Source organism: Sus scrofa, chromosome 12 (assembly GCF_000003025.6).
Source record: "Sus scrofa isolate TJ Tabasco breed Duroc chromosome 12, Sscrofa11.1, whole genome shotgun sequence".
Classification (NCBI taxonomy): domain Eukaryota; kingdom Metazoa; phylum Chordata; class Mammalia; order Artiodactyla; family Suidae; genus Sus; species Sus scrofa.
The window spans coordinates 42,371,162-42,391,321 of record NC_010454.4 but is presented as its reverse complement, the minus strand read 5'-3'; the positions used below and the strand labels follow the sequence as shown (position 1 = coordinate 42,391,321).

General features: G+C 43.4%; 1 protein-coding gene across 4 annotated transcripts in view; it reads right to left on the bottom strand.

The window, feature by feature from the left end:
• The window catches only part of MYO1D (myosin ID), a 368,819-nt gene that overhangs the window by 97,870 nt on the left and 250,789 nt on the right, over nucleotides 1–20,160 (bottom strand). For 3 of the 4 annotated variants that reach the window (XM_021067447.1, XM_021067446.1, XM_021067445.1), the window contains exon 21: nucleotides 19,047–19,201. In XM_021067447.1, the coding sequence (XP_020923106.1) occupies nucleotides 19,047–19,201 (155 nt within the window). Of the gene's footprint in view, nucleotides 1–16,869; nucleotides 18,906–19,046; nucleotides 19,202–20,160 lie in introns of those variants that run through there. The other variant, XM_021067449.1, reaches the window with a different exon arrangement.

The following is a 20,160-nucleotide window of genomic DNA, read 5'->3' as shown; positions in this document are numbered from 1 at the left end:
AAAAGGTCTGGCCAGGAAGGCATGCCATGGGGAAACAACTGAGCAAAACCCAAGAATTTGTTTTCTGACCCAACTCCAGTGTTCTAAGTTCTAGAAAATACCATGCCCTCTGAAAATTCTGGGAAGAAAATGGTTCTGATTAAATATGAACAAATGATCTCTTACTTTCCTTGCTAGCAATAAGTTTCTTATCTGTACCCCAGCACTGCACGTGACCGAATCCCAGATACGAGAGTCTTGGCGTCTCAAGTCCTCTGAAAGGCATTTCTATGGCGCATGTGTGCAAGCAACATTTTGACCCCAAAGGCGGAATGTTACATTTATGACAGTGTGTGGTGTCTTCTCTTTATGCGAGCCTGACAAGATATTTGGAATCCTGAATCTGTCATCGGAAACACAAGTGATCCTTCCTGGGTTTGTACTCTTGGCAAATTTGTTAGCTCTGTGTGCATCCAAGTTATGGTCTCAGGAAAATCACTGAACAGTGCGCCTGACTCAACTTCTCACTGCACTGATCTTGACATTCGTTCCTTTTCTCGCCAAGGACTTATAACTATTGATTTTAGAATTGTGCTGAAAAATGGCGTCAGGTGCCACGAGCGTTGTAATTCTTGGCTCTTTGTTCACATTTGCAAAACGAGGAAGCCGTGTCTTTCGTGTGGGGGCCCTTTTCCATTCCTCGTGGCTGCTCAGCCATCCCCGTCAGCAGACGGGGGGCTCCTGTCGCACATCTTCCAGAGTCTCGGGAGGTGGGTCATCCGAACTCACACAGCATCCTGTCCTCTTCTTTCTCCTCGTTGGGCTTTACTTTCCCTAAGTTTCAAAACCTTATTTCCGGATGGCAACGTGAAAACACCTTCTACTCCCGTGATACTGTTTTTCCATCCTTACTCAACCAAGCAGTGCTCCTCCTCATTTTAATATTTCCCCCACGTCTCAGATTATCTGTAATTTAGGGCTTCTTGACAATATTTCCGCAGGCAACTGACATCTTCACCACTGTGGTTACCACCTTCCTTCCATCTTTCCCCTGGTTTTCTTTTGGCCACATCCATGGCAGGTGCAAATTCCTGGGCCAGGGATCAAACCCGCATCACAGCAGGGATCTGAGCCACTGCAGTGACAACACCAGGTCCTTAACCCACTGGGCTACAAGGGAACACCCCCCTTCCCCCGATTTTCTTAAATCTGAGCTCAGGTTGCTTTAGGTGCCGCCACGCTGGTTTCTCTCATTTCCTCACCTGTTTGTTATATAAGAGCATAGAGATTTCATGTGTAAGGGCAACGTTCCTTTTCCTGAGCGTACTTTATTTGAGAGGGTTTAGTCATGGATTAACACTCACATTTGCTGTATTTTTTTTTGAGACCTGCTTGCTAACGTCTGGAATTTGACTCCCCTTAGACTTGCCTCATTTGTCATTACAAAAATCCATTTTCTTCCAACAGACTCAACAATCTATGACTTTCATTTCAATTGTGTATGAGATTTTTTTTATGTCACCCCCAAGGAAAAATTAAAATAATGCTGGCAAGAATTTAAAACACAGACACAACACTATGTCTCTGCATCGAAGAGAAAAAAAAAATGGAATTATTTCTGTCTGGCAATGTAGACACTCATTTAGCAATTAAAAATGCCAAATCACTGATGCCTTCAATTTTGATACCCAGAGACGAGGAAAGAAAACTACAGCCAACAACTGGCAGTTTCTCAAGCATTTTTGAAAAAAGCTCAGTTACAAAATCAGCAAGGTTTAACTGGATAAAACACAACCTCCCAATATCGGTTTATAAAGGAACAGCTCTAATACCTACTGAGGAGTTGAACATTCCAATATCTGCAAAACTGAGACCCTTGACTCTGCTGGAGAGAACTCCAGAAAGAGCTTAGAGGCAGATATAGCAGGTATTTTAGGAGAAATACTAAATGTTGGTAATAAAGTATCAACTCTATGTTTTGCCAAGATCCAACAACACCTGCTCTATTATGATTATTTTGTCTTTTTAGGGCCACACCCGTGGCATATGGAGGTTCCCAGGCTGGGAGTTGTACCGGAGCAGCAGCCACTGGTCTACACCACAGCCACAGCAACTCGGGATCTGAGCCACGTGTCACCTGCACCACAGCTCACAGCAGCGCCACTGAGTGAGGCCACAGATCAAACCTGCGTGTCCTCATGAATACTAGTCGTGTTCGTTAACCGCTGAGCCACGACTTACGAGTAGGTACCAGGTTATCAACACTGGTGATATTTGCAGGGCTTCAGAGAAGCAGTAACGATTCTCTTGGCTGCAAGGACATAAACCCAATTCCTACCAGCTTTTAAGCTGGGGGAACTTGACATGAGCTCGGACAATTCATTGAAGAAAAGTAACCTGCCACATGGTGAATTCACCAAAGGGCAATGTGCTGAATGACGAGTTTACCGAACTTACCAAATCTGCATACTTAACAAAACTGGTTTTTATTAATGCAGTTTCGATCAGATGGATTGGGTGGACGCTCCACCTCACCTGTCAGCCTGTTCCTTTTGGCCCCAGTCTTTCCCTCTCTCTGCCTCCTCTTTACCCTCTGGGCTTGGCTCTCGGGTGCCAGGGGCACACTCTCCTCTCTTCCCCTGTTCTAGCTACTTCCAGCTGCCACAGCAGTGCCAGACACAAAGGGGCTCTTCCTTAAACTCTTGTTTTAACAACTGATCAACTAAACTTCCTGGAAATTTTCAAAAGCGATTCACTGGCATCTCAGCTAACTGAATGGCTGTACAGTTTTTCTTTCTTTCTTTTTTTTTTTTTAGGGCCGCACCCATGGCATATGGAGGTTCCCAGGCTAGGGGTCCAATTGGAGCTGTAGCCACCAGCCCACGCCAGAGCCACAGCAACGCGGGATCCGAGCCGTGTCTGCAACCTACACCACAGCTCACGGCAACACCAGATCCTTAACCCACTGAGTGAGGCCAGGGATCAAACCTGCATCCTCATGGATCCTAGTCAGATATGTTTCTGCTGAGCCACGATGGGCACTTCACCGTACACTTTATGAAGAGTCAAAAGGAACACATTTTTGGTAAATGGGTAAGTTTGGTAAGCTAGATGAGTTCGTCGTGTGGGCAACTTTGATGGAAGAATACTGAATATCAAGTGGAAAATAACTGAAGGAGGATTTGAAAATTGAGTATAAATGAAATTTCCCATACGGAAACGCTGAGATCTGTGGGTTCTGACGGTTGCTTTGTATTTTAAGCCGTGGAAAGTGGGTGGTGCCAGTTTCTAGGCAAAGCCTGGGTCTAGCCTGGGTCTGGAGGACCTGAAAGGCAGGTGGCCTCTCTGTGAGAGTCAAACCACGACGTTGAGGATAGCTGTCTGGGAATGGCTGCACAGACCACGGTCAAGGCTTTTCGAATCCCTTAAGAGCACGATGCTTGTGTAAGAGACACGTGCTTACTAGCTCTTCTGGAAGCATCTGACAAAAGGACATGCTTTCCGAATCATTCTACAGAAACGCCCAACAACCCAGGTGCAAATCAAGTCCACTTTTCAGCAAAAATTCACAGAACTTCTAGGCCAGTCCAAGAGCCTTAATTTTCCTCCACCTGCACATGCCTTGAAATGCTATCGCGAGGAACACACTCGGGAAGATATTCCTTGAAACTAGTTTTTGGTAACGCTGCAAATGTTTGCAAATTCCGTGAACGGGCCATTTGGCAAACTGACTTTTGGCAAATTGATTTTTTTTTAATCTATTTTAAAAAAACTAGAAAAGAATGATTAAAAAAATTCATCTGCCTAACAACTTCCAAGTGTATACACAGCACGGCCCTGCCAACCACATGTGGGCGCTGGAGAACTGATTTTTGAGACGTTGGCTTGTTGAGGATCACACAGGATCTTAGTGTCAAACAAGGTCACAGAGGAGCTCCTGATGTGGCTCAGCAGAAGCGAATCTGACATGGCATCCATGAGGACGCAGGTTCAATCCCTGGCCCTGCCCAGTGGGTTAAGGATCTGGCATTGCCATGACCTGTGGTGTAGGTCGCAGACTCGGCTCGGATCTAGTCTTGCTATGAATGTGCTGTAGGCCAGCAGCTACAGCTCTGATGTGACCCAAAGATTGGGAACTTCCATATGCTTTGGGTGCTGCCCCCCAAAAAACAAAACCAAATAAAAAAACCCCCCAAAGTCACACAAAGTAAAGGCTGCATGGAGGCTGGCCGCACAGTTCAGCAGATGCGGAGCCTGGACGCATCAGACCGACCCCACCGTCTCTGGTTCTGAGACCAGCTTTCTCCACTTGGAAATGCAGCCACCCCAGCTCCCGCGTGGCTGGAGAGGCAGTGACCTCTAAGTCTCTGCTCGGAGGCCCACCAATCTCGAGGAGGGAGAAGTGGGACAGTGTGGGTCAGAAGCTGTCACCGCACAATGCTGCTCTTCCACGGCGCTGGGGACATAAGGATGTGGCCTGTGATGGGCACCAGGAAGGTGAATGACGCGGGGGAGGGAGGTTCCAGAAGGGCTGGACAGACCAAGCCACACCTGTCCCCACACCCAAGCCGCCTCTTCCCTCTATTTAGCGTTATCGTCACCAACCCTTGGGGAATCCTCTGTCCCCTAAAAATGGCTGTAGAATGCAGTGAAGTTTTTTTTGGGGGGGGGGTTGGGGGCGCCATGCCTGCAGCATGTAGAAGTTCCCAGGCCAAGGACCAAACCCAAGCCACAGTGGTCACAAAGCTGAGTCCTTAACTGATAGGCCACCAGGAAACTCCCAGTGAAGCTTCTTTAACCTAAACTTCCTTGTTGTCATCCCTGAAGGCAAAAATCTAGGTCCTTCTCATTTTAGGATTTTTTTTTTTTTTTTTTTTTTTGGTTAATAACTGCATATTCTGAGTAGCCAAAATAACAAACAGCCCAGAAGTTATAAAGGCTAAGGAATTTTGTACTAACTCTTACTCCTTTAAGGACTTTTAATTTCTGCTTTTATTACTAAGAGTTGCACTTGTCTTTCAACCTCTACCCTGCGAACTCTTTCTCCTTTTAATTCATTCTTTTTGGTGCGTAGGGGCCACAGACGAATGCTACATCAACTAGTGTCTTTAAGTTTCCATTTTCCTTAAGTGGACAATTGTTTTGCTCTCTCGAGCATCTCTAAGATGGAAGATATCTGCCTCATTAGGCTTTGTCTCATTGTCACTGTATATTTTATTTTTTTGACTTTTTTGCCTTTTCTAGGGCCGCTCCCATGGCATAGGGAGGTTCCCAGGCTAGGGGTCCAATCGGAGCTGTAGCCACCGCCCTACGCCACAGCCACAGCAATGTGAGATCTGAGCTGCATCTACAACCTACACCACAGCTCTCAGCAATGCCGGATCCTTAACCCAATGAGCAAGGCCAGGGATCGAACCCACAACCTCATGGTTCCTAGTCAGATTCGTTAACCACTGCGCCACAACAGGAACTCCAGTACTGTGCACTTTAAAACTTACTTTCTCCCCATAACCTATACGATCAAGTTCAAATTCATTGGCGTGGAATCTTATAAACTACTTCAGCTACCTCTCTCCACCAAGCATACTCTGTCCCTTCTCTGGGGGAAAATCTTGCCCCATCCCAACAGACAAAACTCCAGCCATCCTTGAAGACACAGCTGGATGATTACCTGCTCAGCCAGAGTTTTCCTCTTAGAGGCAAAGAGAACCAGTTCACCCCTGTGCTTCCATGGCTCAGCCCTCTGCCTGTGGGCCCATCAGAGCGTGTACATACCCTCTTCCCTATGAGATTAAGAACTGTTGGAGGAAAAGGACCAAATTGTGCATCTTTATATCCCCCACCCCCCATAGCCAGACCTGCAGTGGTCGCTCAGAGAATGCAGCCTAAATGTTGGTATGAGGAATATAATCGTGTTTCCTTCAGGTAAAATACTGCATTGGGTATATTCTGCTTCCTATACAGCTGGTAAGACTTGAAAGAAACACATGAAGAAAGCTTTTTAAAAAGCCCATTCAGATCAAGAAGATGGTGGTATATATACGCAATGGAATACTACTCAGCCATAAAAAAGAACAAAAGAATGCCTGGATGGAACTAGAGACTCTCATACTAAGTGAAGTAAGTCAGAAAGAGAAAGACAAATACCATATGATATCACTTATATCTGGAATCTAATACATGACACAAATGAACCTTTCCACAGAAAAGAAACACATGGACTTGGGGAACAGACTTGTGGATGCCAAGGGGGAGGGGGAGAGAGTGGGAGGGACTGGGAGTCTGGGGTTAATAGATGCAAACTATTACATTTGGAATGGATAAGCAACGAGATCCTGCTGTATAGCACAGGGAATTATACCTAGTCATTTGTGATGGAACGTGATGGAGGATAATGTGAGAAAAAGAATATATATATATATATTCTTGGGTAGCCAAATATGTATATGAATGACTGGGTCACTTTGCTGTACGGTAGAAAATTGATAGATCACTGTACAACAACCATAATGGAAAAAATAAAAATCATTAAAAAAAAAAAAAGCCCATTCAGTTAAAAAGTTTTATCTGACAATTTAGGACAAAAATGTCAACAGCACAAAACCAGGGTATTATTCACTACTCATCTGGTGAATTCATGAATTCCTCCCAGGAAGATCTTCCATTTTAACATATATTGTAATGTTTAGTGCTATGGGCCTTTAAGAAAGGTAGCAGGATTCTCTACATGTACCATATCTCCCCGCAGAGATGCTGAAAAGATGATTTTTCAGTGTTCCGGTACTTTTGGCTTTCCTCTTTCAACATGAAAGGCACAGAGGTCTATGTCATAGAGCAAATAAGTACCTTTGATCTGCACAAAAATCCCCAGCAAATCTCCATCACCAGAGCAGGTAAAGCTGAGGACGACCGTGTACCCCTGTGTGTCCTCTGAGGGGGGCTTTGTCCAAAGGCAGCTGCTTCTCAAGGCAGACGGACCCAGCGCAGAGCGAGAAGGACGGAAGGGTGGGAGATGCGCACCATCCCCAACAGCTGTCGCCCCTAATGCTCTTTGACTGTGGTCCTGCCTGAGTCACACTGAAAAGCTTTTAAGACGTCCCTCTGTGCTCCTTTGTGTATGGCAGATGGGTTTGACTATATATAAATGGGTTACGTTCATTCCGTGGAAGCCTGCTCTTGGCAGGTGGGGTGTCCCTATCTGGAAACGGGCACGCAGGTCCTAGCGATAGACTTCTTAGGGTAATTGAAGACGGTTGCTTAGAACGAGCGACGGCTCTTTCTGGGACAAGCAGAGGTGGTGAACAGAATCCTCGTCCCGCACCATTTGTCTGTCAATTCTCATCTCATTTCTCATCTCCATCACTCCTTAAGCCCTTTCTCTGAACCTCAGCCCATTCCTCATCCTCGCCTCTCTTCACTGGGGTAGGAGAGGATGCTGAATTTTACACCTTACTTGGTAATAATCATTTTAAAAACAAGAGGCTTTAGCACTTTTATTTTTTTTTGTCGCAATGGCTTCAGCAAAATGGCCATGTGAAAATATTGATCATTCTGGTCATCTTCTGTGTCCGTTCATGAAACCAGTGGGGATCCCTTGGGCAGCTTACTAAGGGCGTAGATTCCTGGAAATGAGGATTTAGAAGGTCTTGGATGGGGCCCCGGGATCTGCCTTTTGAACAAGCACTACCAGGTGATTTCAATGCAGATGCTGCCTACACTTAAAGGAACCCTGATACAGAGAAACTCGCATTGTTTTTTCATGGCCAATGCTATTTCTTTATATAGAAGTACCATAATATGTTGAACTATATTTATTGTGATGGGATTTTTATATGGTTTCTCTGTTTTCACAATTAATAATGATGCTATACTATTTGCCTTTTCTTTCCAGCATGACTCTCTGCTTCTTTCGTGGAATGCTGGCTTCAGAGACTTCATCTCGAAACACTCACACCCAGCTCTGTCCTGCTCTTTTCCAAAATGTGTTCTTCCCTTGCTCTTATCAGAGACTTCCCCATTCTGAGAAGACCCACTTCTGTGGCCAAAGTGACTGTCACTGGAGTGGGCATCTTACCCACATGGTAACAATCTCATTACTGTGATACAGGAAGATTTTCTTCTAATATGTTTTAAACTCACACATTTTATCGAATAGAAGATGCTTTCTCTGTAAGATGTATCTTTATTTTATTTTTTTAAATTACTCAATGAATTTATTACATTTATAGTTTCACAAAGATGTGTCTTTATTTTATGTATTGCTAAGAAAGACAAGATGCTGCCCATCACACTGTGCCCATCACACCCCAATTTAAGAGATGCTAATATTTAAAAAAAATGCGTTTCTTGACAATAATATATAGTCTTTTTTTTTTTTTTTCTTTTTGAGGCCACACCTGTGTCACATGGAAGTTCCTAGGCTAGGGGTCGAATTGGAGCTGCAACTGCTGGCCTACGCCACAGCCACAGCAATGCTGGATCTGAGCCCCATCTGTGACCCATGCCATAGCTTGTGGCCACACTGGGATCCTTAACTCACTGAGTGAGGCCAGGGATTGAATCTGCATCCTCATGGATACTAGTCATCCTCAAGGTTCTTAACCCCCTGAGCCACAACAGGAACTCCAAATATAGTCTTACTTTTGGGCAGTGTATTTCTCAAGTACCCCTATTATTTGAATGTAACCTTTTTGTTCTCTGTCTTCTACATCTGTCAACTTCTTTATTATCATCTTCCTCTGTTCACCAAGAGACCTTCTGCAACGTTTCTTCCACAGTGATTCTAGTTTTTGCGACACCAATTGTGTCATTTCTACATTTTCATGTTGATTTATATTCTTTAATATCTTTTCTGACTTCATTCAAATAACTGAACATTTTTGCTTCTCAGCCAGGCCCCTCTTCATCTCAATCTGTTATATCATCTTTGGTCTGTTCATGTGGAATCCATGCTTTCACAAATCTTATTCAGAATACAGCTAGTTTCTATAATGTGAAATTTCTATTTTAATCCTTTTCTGAAATATGCTTTTCTTTTTCTTTTAAGGCTGTCATCTGCATCTTTCTCACTGCTACTGGCTTTCTTTAGAGGGCTCATGACTAAGGAGACAGTTCTGGTGTTCTTGCATAAAAGGAGCATATGGATTCTTCTGGGGTCCTTCCTACAGTCCACCTGTTTGTAGTTAGAATCCGCTTCTCAGCTTTTAAGTTGGGGAGCTGACTTATGGACATAGCCTCTAGATGTGGTTTTGAAATCTTTTACTTATTATGAAGCTGCTGATCTGAGCAGGAATCCCTGCATCTTGCTTCCTTGTCAGCCTACTGACTAGGAGAGTTTGAAATTATTTCTAGTTCTTAAGTTGTTAAAAAAAAAAAAAAGTAAATGGAAAGCTGCAACCCCCAGCATACAAGATATCACTGGCTCTTCCAGCCTGTAGCCCTTTTAGTTGCTGACTGAATATCCTGAAATTCCTATTCACGTCTGTCTGCAGATGTATTACATTGCTCAGAGCTATAATCTGGCAATTGCAACGAGATGAGAGGTATTCATCCAGGCAAGGAAGCTGTAAAAGAGCTCCTCGTTCTCTTCATACAGGAGGAGGTCTAAGTTACTGTGCTTTGGTGGGCAAGGCACACACATCAGTGGGGAAGGGCTAGAAGTATCCTACGGCACCAGAGGCCCCCGCCCACCAGACTCTGCTTTCAACAATTGTTTTCAACAAGACTGCTGGGAGTCTCCTAAGTGCTAGGGATATTCTGAACACTAGGGAAACCACTGTGAATGAGAAACAAACTCCCTGCTTACATGGGACTTATATTCTAGTTGGAAAATATACAATAAATAAACAGCTAAAGATAACGATGTCAGATGGAGATGAAAGCCATGGGGAAAACCAAGCAGGGCAGGAGTCAGGGACCCCTGGGGAGGGTGAGCTGCTGTTCTCTGGAGGACGGTGGGGGCAGGCCTGAGGTGAGGAGTGAGGAGGGGTGAAGGCTGTTGCTCTCAGTGGGTCTCTGCTGTGCAACCTTTCTAACTTCCAGTACTAAGGAAAGTTGGCCTCTCTTTCTATGTTTTCACGCATCTCTCTTGGAAAACAGAGGAGGATGAATTGTGGTCACTCGCCTTTCTGCCACCATGAGTCAGAGGACCTTAATAAGTATCATTCAAAATGGCCCAACTATTCTGTTAAGGGGATGGATCATAATTTAATTAGCCCATCTTCTAGGCAGTTGATCCTTGAACAACAGAGGTTTGAACGACGTGGGTCCACTTATACATGAATTTTTTTCCCCCAGTAAATACCACAGTACCACACAACCCTTGGTTGGTTGAATCTGTGGATATGGAACTGCAGATACAGAGCTGTGACACTGGGACTTGAGCATCGCAAAGTCCCTGGTCTATCCACACTATTTTCAACTGTCTTTATTTTATGTGTGTGTGTGTGTGTGTGTGTGTGTGTGTGTGTGTGTGTATTTAATTTTATTATAGTTGATTTACAATGTTGTGTCAATTTCTGTTGTACAGCAAAGTGACCCAGTCGCACATGTGTGTGTGTGTGTGTGTGTGTGTATTATATATACTTTTTCTCACATTATCTTCCATCATGTTCCATCACAAGTGACTAGATAGAGTTCCCTGTGCTGTACAGCACGATCTCATTGCTCATCCCCTCCAAATGCAACAGTTTGCATCTACAAACCCCAAACTACATATATATTTTTATTTAAAAACATTTTTAAGGAACTATTTTATAAGAAACAAAATACCCACACACGTAAATATACTCCCAGTTTCCTGACATTCAAATACCTTTGACTTAGATATTTTCAGTTGGAATAGAAATTACTATGACTAGGAGCCAGGCAGTCAGGGAAAGCCGTCTGGGAATACGGATGGAGAGCCTGAAAGCAGGAATCCCAGTTCAGGGGCCGAGGAATGGGAGATGAGGGAGGAGCAGGAAGGCGCCAGTGATGGAGAGGACCGGGTGCAGGGGCCTTTGCAAGGCGGCCTCGCTCCTCCACCTTCACCCCCCACCCCCCGATCAGGGGGCCTCATCTCCCCTGGCCCCTGTGGCCACAGCCAAAGGCCTGCTTATCAGTCTGATTCTAGCCAGGGCTTTCGTGAGAGTTAAAAAGAACATAAGCCAACGACAAGAGAGAAGCAGGTCGAGGGCTCCGTGAAGTTCAGTAGCGGTGCTCCTTTAATCAAGCAGATATTAAAGATACGGCTTATGAAAAACAAGAAGCAGATGGCCCTGACGGCTGGCTTTCATCCATTGAAATAGAACAGGAAAAACGAGACTTTGCTGTGCCTAAGACTGGGGTTGTGCTGAGGTTTCCAGCATCCAGACAGGCAAATGTCTGGACAGCTGCTTAGGGCGGGTCCATGCTTTGAAAAAACTTAATATCGCAGCGTTGCTGGTGACTCCGTGGTTGGGGCAGCCGACAGGTGGCCATCTGTTTACCAGTGGGCAGAAAAGCTCACTACCAGCAGGTAGTCACTGCTGAGCAAGAGATCCAAACCCAAAGTCAAGTCTGCCACGTTCACAACCTCTGCAAAGCAAACTGGCCCGGGAAGCCACCGGCACAAGCAGCACAAGGAAACCTCCCGTTCGCCTCAGGTGACCTACACAGGACCCTACAGGACAGCTGTATTCCGAGAGGTTTTATTCGGGTTCATTTCAACGTCTTCAACACCCTGAGATAAATAAACCATTCGCTTAGAAAGCTCTTTCATTCTTTCCTAAACAGGAAAGGAAACTAACCAGGAATTTTGAGCCATCAATTGTCTACCTGAAAACTAGTTGCTACTTGCTTATTATTTACTTTTTTTTTTTTTTTTTTTTTTAGGGCCGCATGTGCAGCATATGGAGGTTCCCAAGCTAGGGGTCGAATTGGAGCGACAGCTGCCAGCCTACACCACAGCCACAGCGATGCCGGATCCGAGATGCGTCTGCAACCAACACCACAGCTCATGGCAACAACGGATCTTTAACCCACTAAGCGAGGCCAGGGATCAAATCTGCATCCTCATGGATAATGGGTTTGTTACTGCTGAGCCACAACAGGAACTCCCTGCTTATTATTTTTTTAAAAAAAATTCAGCTAATACTTGTATTTGTTACAAAAGGTTTGCAGTGAAAAATAAACAAATCTCCCTCCCATACCTCTTTCTTCCAGAGCAAACTCCCATCTCCCCTCTCCAGAGACAAACATCGGTACCCATTTCCTGGATATAATCTATAATATACCTAATTGTGCATGTGTGTGTATCACACACACACACACCCACCCCCACACACCCTTACAATTTTTTTTTATGGCCTCACCTGGAGCATATGGAAGTTTCCAGGGTCAAAGTGGAGCTGCAGCTGCTGGCCTACACCGCAGACACACCACCACCAGATCCAAGCTGCATCTGTGACCTCCACTATAGCTAGTGGAAATGCTGGATCCTTAACCCACTGAGCTGAACCTGCATCCTCAGAGACCATGTTGGGTTCTTAACGTGCTGAGCCACAACGGGAACTCTACCCTTGCAATTTTTAAATTTAACATGTATTTAAAATGAACAAAACAGGAGTTCCCACTGTGGGTGCAGTGGGTTAAGAATCTGACTGCAGTGGCGTGGGTCATGGCAGAGGTGTGGCACAGGTTCCAGCTGTGGTTTGGATTCGATCGATGGCCCAGGTACTTCCATACGCTGCGAGTGTGGCCCCCCGCCAATGAACAAAATACATGAAAAGCTCCGAGACATACTGCAGTAAAGAAACCTGTTTAACTTCATCAGCAAATCCCAAACATCTTTGACTTCCCTCCCTTGCTTCTTTGGTGTGAATGCAGCCAGGACCTGCTGGGTCAGGTGTTCCTGGAGGGTGTCTGCTCTGAATGGTCTGTGCTCGAGCCATGCTGGCTGTTGCATATTGTAAATGTCACTCCTTGGAATATACTTCATTAAAGGCTGTGTTCAAATGTTTTAGAAAATGTGAAATGTGTGGGTGAGTTCCTACAGAGGCAGAAATAATGGGTCCAGGTTAAGTAAAGACTGAAGGAGGTGAGAGAAAGGCTAATTTATACTTAGTTGCCTTCAGTGATTTGGTTTCAGTTTAGTATGGATGGAGCAGCCAGGAAAGGGCTGGCTTCAGCTCATGACAGAAGAGGATCATGAGAAATTCATTATGTAGAGGAGAAAGCTTTACTTTTTTTTTTAAACTAGGAAATATTTCAAACATCAGTGCATTTTTCATCTAAAAAATTTTTTTTAAAATTTTTTACACGTTAACTTTTGAGCACCTGAAATTTAGTTGCAATAACTGTTTTCATATTTGTGTCTGCTAATTCTAACTCCTTGGTCAGTTCTGGGTTGGTTCCAGTTGGATGATGGTTTTCTCCCTCAAACTGGACTGTATTTTCCTGCCTGTCTGCATGCCTGGTAATCTTTGATTGGACGTCAGGCTTTTGTCTTGTTGGGGGTGGATATTTTTGTACACGCAGTCATGAGCTCTGGTCTAGGACACAGTTAAATTACTTGGTAGCAGTTTCATCCTTTTGGGACTTGCTTTTAAGATTTATTAGGCAGGACTTGAGAGGGAGCCTACAGAGATCTCTAGGTTTCTTTTTCTGTGCACCTCTCTCTTCCCTGGTACTTTGTCCTGCCAACGTTGGCTGCCTTGGTCTCCCCCAACTCTTGTCACCATCACCTCCTTCCTGAACTCAGGGGCTTCCTGGGCTTCTCCTGGGTGTCCCCTGGGTGCACCATGGCCTGAAGGTCTCCAAAGACAGGGTGCACCCTGCTTGCCTTTCACTTCTCAGGGAGCCCTGCCCTTCACTGCCTGATGTCCAGAGTCTTGCAAAAGGTTGTCTTTCGGGTTCTACCCTTGTGTTGTTGTTCTTGCTTCAGGCAGAAGGGTAAGGCGAGTCCCTGTCCTTTTTTTTTTTCATTGTAAAGTTTATTCTCCTCTTTTTCTTTTTCATTTGCCTTTCCTTATTTTCACATTGGCTGTGCTTAGTTCGCTTGCTGTTTTCTTTGTGGTTTATTATTTGCTTTGAGGGGGTGTGGTTTATTATTTCCTTGAAGAGGTGAGGTTACCATGATAGGGCTGTCCTGTGGTTTCCACTCAGGCTATTGACCTCACAGTCATTCTCTCTCCAAACTGCAGCATCCTCTGCCTGCAGCCACTTCTTCCCGGGCTGACTATGTCCTTTCTCTTCATCCTCCATGACTTAGAAGTCTCCTTAGGCCACAGGTGCTCTGGGTGCTAACCCTGTGAGCATTTCTGCTCAAATGACTACGGGTGGCAGCTACTGGTTTGCTTCTTATCTGTTCCCATTCCTATTTTACTAAAGATCTGTGCATTTTGTTTGTATGTTATTTCTTAGGAATAGTGAATATTCAATTGTATCAAAGGGTACTTTTGGCTTCTATTACAAACTATTATGTGAACAGATAGACCTTTCTTTTTTTTTTTTTTTCTTTTGTCTTTTTGTCTTTTTTTTTTTTTGTTGTTGTTGTTGTTGTTGTTGCTATTTCTTGGGCCGATCCCGCGGCATATGGAGGTTCCCAGGCTAGGGGTCGAATCGGAGCTGTAGCCACCGGCCTACGCCAGAGCCACAGCAACGCAGGATCCGAGCCGCGTCTGCAACCTACACCACAGCTCACGGCAACGCCAGATCGTTAACCCACTGAGCAAGGGCAGGGACCGAACCCGCAACCTCATGGTTCCCAGTCGGATTCGTTAACCACTGCGCCACAACAGGAACTCCCCCAGATAGACCTTTCTAATGGATAACCATCCTTGTTTTTTTAGGGCACAGCCTCATGGGTCATGATGCATTATTCTTTTTCGTTTTTTTTTTTTTTTTTTTTGGTTTTTTTTTTTTTTGGTTTTTTAGGGCCGCACCTGTAGCGTACGGAGGTTCTCAGGCTAGGGGTTGAATTGGAGCTGCAGCTGCCGGCCCACACCGCAGCCACAGCAACTCAGGATCCGAGCTACATCTGCGACCTACACCACAGCTCACAGCAATGCCAGAACCTTAACCCAATGAAGGAGGTCAGGGATTGAACCTGAGTCCTCATGGATACCAGTCAGGTTTGTTGACCACGGAGCCACAGCCAGAACTTCATGACGCAGTATTTTTCAAAAACATTCTCGAATCCAATTTTGGAGCATTTTACTTATGATTGAAAAGAACTCTCTCGGGGGAGGGAGTGGGATGGACTGGGACCTGAGGTTAGTAGATGTAAACTATTACATTTACAGGGATAAGGAATGAGGTCCTACTAGAGCACAGGGAGCTCCATCCAGTCTCTTGGGATAGAACATGCTGGAAGAGAGTATGAGAAAAAGAATCTCTATCTATATATGGATGACTGGGTCACTATGCTGTACAGCAGAAATTGATGCAACACTGTAAATCAACATTACTTGAAACATATATGTAATAAGTAAATAAAAGCAGGAGGTGGAAGGACCAAGGGTCCGTGAGAACTCACTACACCACTGACTGTATGTTAACTAGACTTCCAATTCTGTGACATAATACATTCCCTTTTTATTTATCTTTTTTAAAAAAAAGAACTATTTGCACTAAAGGGGGAATGGGCTGTAATTTTCTTGTGCTATCCTTCTTTGTTTTGGGTGTAGTGTTCTGGCCTAATTAAGTGAGATACTCTAGCATTGGCTTTTTTGGTTTGTTTATTTGTGTTTTTAGGGCTGCACCTGTGACATATGGAAGTTCCCAGGCTAGGAGTCAAATCAGAGCTGTAGCTGATGGCCTTCACCACAACACAGCAACACGGGATCCAAGCCATGTCTGTGACCTACACCACAGCTTATGGCAATGCTGGATCCTTATCCCACTGAGCAAGGCAAGGGATCGAACCTGCTTCCTCATGGATACTAGTTGGGTTCGTTAACCACTGAGCCAGGATGGGAACTCCAAGAGATACTCCCCCCCCACCCCCGCAAAGTATTTACTCCCACCACTTTTCTCTGAAAATTGGCTGAATTTTGTTCATAGACTTTAAGCCCTAATCCTTTCTCTTGATAATCTTTAAAGACAATGACTCCTGTTCAGATTCAGTCTATCAAAGGTATTTTTCGGTATTTTGAGCCCTTTCCTCCTAATTTCTAACTAGAGAACTTCTCAGAGTATGCATTGAGGAAACCATGAAAGATAAAGAATTAGTCTGCAGCGAAATCCCTATCACCTTTGGATTTGCAAAATAACCTAGGGACAAAAAAGATTATTGCCACATCATTATGCTAGTAAAATGCAATAGGATTTTCAAAGTCACACCAATGATATGATACTTGACAATAAAAGAAAATACCTAGGGAAAAAAAATCAAATTAACCTTCTCTCAAGAAGTCAATGGCAAGTTTGACTACAGCCATCAAAATTCCAAGCCTGGGCAAACCTTTCCTTGAAAAAGACACATGCACCTGTATGTTCACTGCAGCACTATTCACAACAGCCAAGACATGGAAACAACCTAAGTGTCCATCGACAGATGAATAGATTAAGAAGATGTAGTATAACTACACAGTGGAATGCTACTCAGCCATAAAAAAGAACAAAATCATGCCATTTGTAGCAACATGGATGGAACTAGAGACTCTTATACTAAGTTAAGTAAGTCAGAAAGAGAAAGACAAATACCATATGATATCACTTATATCTGGAATCTAATACATGGCACAAATGAACCTTTCCACAGAAAAGAAACACATGGACTTGGAGAACAGACTTGTGGTTGCCAAGGGGGACAGGGAGGGAGTGGGATGGACTGGGAACTATATCTAGTCACTTGTGATAGAACATGATGGAGGATAATGTGAGAAAAAGCATGCACATATATATATATGTGGCTAAGAATATATATATATATATATGTATGTGTGACTGGGTCACTTTGCTGTACAGTAGAAAATTGACAGAAAACTGTAAACGAAGTATAATGGAAAAAATAAAAACCATTAAAAAAATTTCAAGCCTGAATTTTCTGAGGCAGATGGGAGGGGTTTTCCCCTCTTATTTGTACCTGACTTCTTTTTTTTTCTTTTTTAATATATTTATTTATTTATTTATGTTTGCTTTTTAGGGCCACAACCGTGGCATATAGAAGTTCCCAGGCTAGGGGTTGAATCAGAGCTACAGCTGCCAGCCTACACCCCAGCCACAGCAACAAAAGATCCAAGTCTTATCTGTGAACTACACCACAGCTCACAGCAATGCCGGACACCTGACCCTACTGATCAAGGCCAGGGATCAAAACTGCATTCTCACAGATACTAATTGGATTTGATTCTGCTGCACTGCAATGGAAATTCCACTGACTTCTTAATTCACAGAATTAGGGACATAGGATAAGGACATGAAGAAAAAAGTTAAAAGAAAAACCCAGCATCTTGACAGCCTTCTCCTTCTTTCCATTTATAAATTTTAAAGACATTTAAAATTCTTACATATATTAAAGATAGAAACATATCTCAGAACACATATGCTAGGAAAAGGAGGCAACTGATGGATTCTAGAACCAATTCACGTACTTCCACCCCTTGCAGCGGCGTTTAACAGCGGTTAGAATTTGCTAAATGAGGACTCGGAATGAGGAAAAAACAAAAGAAAAGAAAACAAAACAAAACACTTCAATTTCCCAGGCAAAGTGTATTGATTAGTATAGGCACGCAAATTAAAGTTAAGACATTAAAACCCTTCTGATTATCCATAATCTGCTATAACCCATATCAGGAGGAAAACCGACCTGCCTACTTGAGTCACAGACTTTACTGCAGGGATATTTTCTCCAAGTCTCTCCCTTCCATTCTAAACGCTTCAGTATTTCTCTGAGCTTTGTAATTATTTGGCAGATGGAGGGAATTTTTCAAAGGCCCATATGTTTATTATTACCTTTGGGCAATTCCTTAATTAGATTCTTATTTTTTCCCCCCACCAGATGACCGTTACACATCATTTTATTTATAGCATTTAAAAGCATTTAATGATATTAGATACTTAAAGATCTGTTTTGAACTAGGATACAAGGTTTAATACGGAAGATAAATGGCCTGTGGAGCCCCCTTCTCACATGTTACTCTATGCACTGATCCGTAAAAATGAGCACAGACGAATGGGATGTGTGGACACCAGATTCTAAAAGTCCTTTGTTTAGAGAAAAGCCATGTCTACATTTACAGGGGAAAAAAAATACTAATAAGGAGTACTAGATTACTCTTGGCAACGTAGGAATGTCTTTAAGGAAGAAAAGCAGCTGGCCATTGGGCTCATTTCTCAGTCCCTGAGTTTGGAGGGTGGTCTCCTCCTGGCATCAGGGCGGTGGGTGGGCAGAGCCAGTGTGCCACAACGGGAAGAACACCTGACTCTGAAGGCACAGACACACCCAACGCCAACAATCCCACGACCTCCTCTGGGAAGAACAACCCCATCTCGAAAACAACTCCAGTAAAGAACCAGACAAAATCAGTCCTCTACTTAACATTCTCCTTCCAGGGTCCTCACCGCCATCGGCATCCGCTCCCTGTTTGTATTTCTCACATCACAACCACCCCAGGAACTGCATAGGTTTACTCTGAAGTTCTTAGACAATGCCATGTTCCATTATGACTCCATGTTTTGCAGAGGTTCTTGCCTCTTCAGAGTTCCTTTCACGGACGTCCTTAAACCTGCCTTCTATTTTGTTTAGATTCCTAATAGATACTCTGAGTATATCTGGGGTAAGTGAGAAGCTACCACAATAGGAATGCAACGTGAGTTTTCGGTCTTTTGGATTTAATTACATTTGGATTGGTGGTGAAGAAATCGCCATTAGGGAAATCTCTCTCTGTTGGTTCAGCTGGAGGCTGGCAAAGTAGAGGATCATTCCTAATCTTGAAACTAAGCCCGGATGCTAATTTTGTCTTCTGTGAAACAGATGATTTAAGTGGTTCTTAAGAAGGAAAATAACTCAATACACTAAAATTGGCACAATTTAAGTTCAGTGCGAATTATGCTGAAAGATTTCATATATTTTAAACTTGTCTTAGTTACAAAACCAACCTTACCTCTTGAAATGATTCACCAGGACGCCAACCAGTTCTCCAATTCGACTCTCGTGGGTTGGCTGTTTGCTGAAGAGGCAGACAATGAGGTCTTTGTTGTCCTTCGTATGGAACACTACGAGTTGGTCCTTTCCATTGGAGACGCTCAGACCGGTCAACTGAAAAGAGACAAAGCGTGGAAAACTCTTAGGATGGTTCTCAAAAGAATGAATTTAAAAATATAGCCCGTCATGGTTTTAATTCAGTAACTCTGACGACATTAATTGCTATCAAGTTTCATGACACCAGCAGATGGAAGGAAAGAATAAAGAACAAAAATGAACAAAATTAAAAGGAGAAAAACAAGAGAGTAAACTTAATACAACAAAGAGCTGGTTCTTTCAAAAGATAAATGAAAGTGCTAAACCTCTAGTCTGAAAGAATGCAAGATGTTAAGACCTAATTACCCATATCAGGAATGGAAAGGGGGCTATTACTACAGACCACATAGTCATTAAAAGGACAATAAAGGACTGTTCATACCTTTACGTGCATAAATTCAACAACTTGGACAAAACCACACAATTCCTTGAAATTCCTACAAACTATCAAAACCCACCCAATGAGAAACAGATAATCTGATTACTGCTATATTTATTAAAGAAATTAAATTTGTAGTTAAAAACCTTTCAAAAAAGAAAACTCCAGGTTCAGATCATTGCACTGGTAAATTCTACCAAATATTTAAAAGAAGAAATAACACCAATTCTCCATATCTCTTCTAGAAAATGGAAGAGAAGGGAATACTTCATAACTCATTTTCTGAGCACTGTCCTGATGCCAAAAATAGGCAAGGCAGTACAAGAAAACTACAGACTAACATCTAATATCCTTCATGAACATGGAAATAATTAGAACAGCCAACAAAATATCAGCAAGTTGGATCCAAAAAAATCTAAAAGCAACAATACATCTTGACTAAGTGGAGTTCATCTAAGATATGCATAGCTAGCTTGGTATTAAAAAAATAATTTAATCCATCATAGCAACAGAATTAAAAAGAAAGCCACATGATCACATCAATTGATGCAGAGAAAGCATGTGACAAAATTCAACATCCACTCATGACACAACTCTC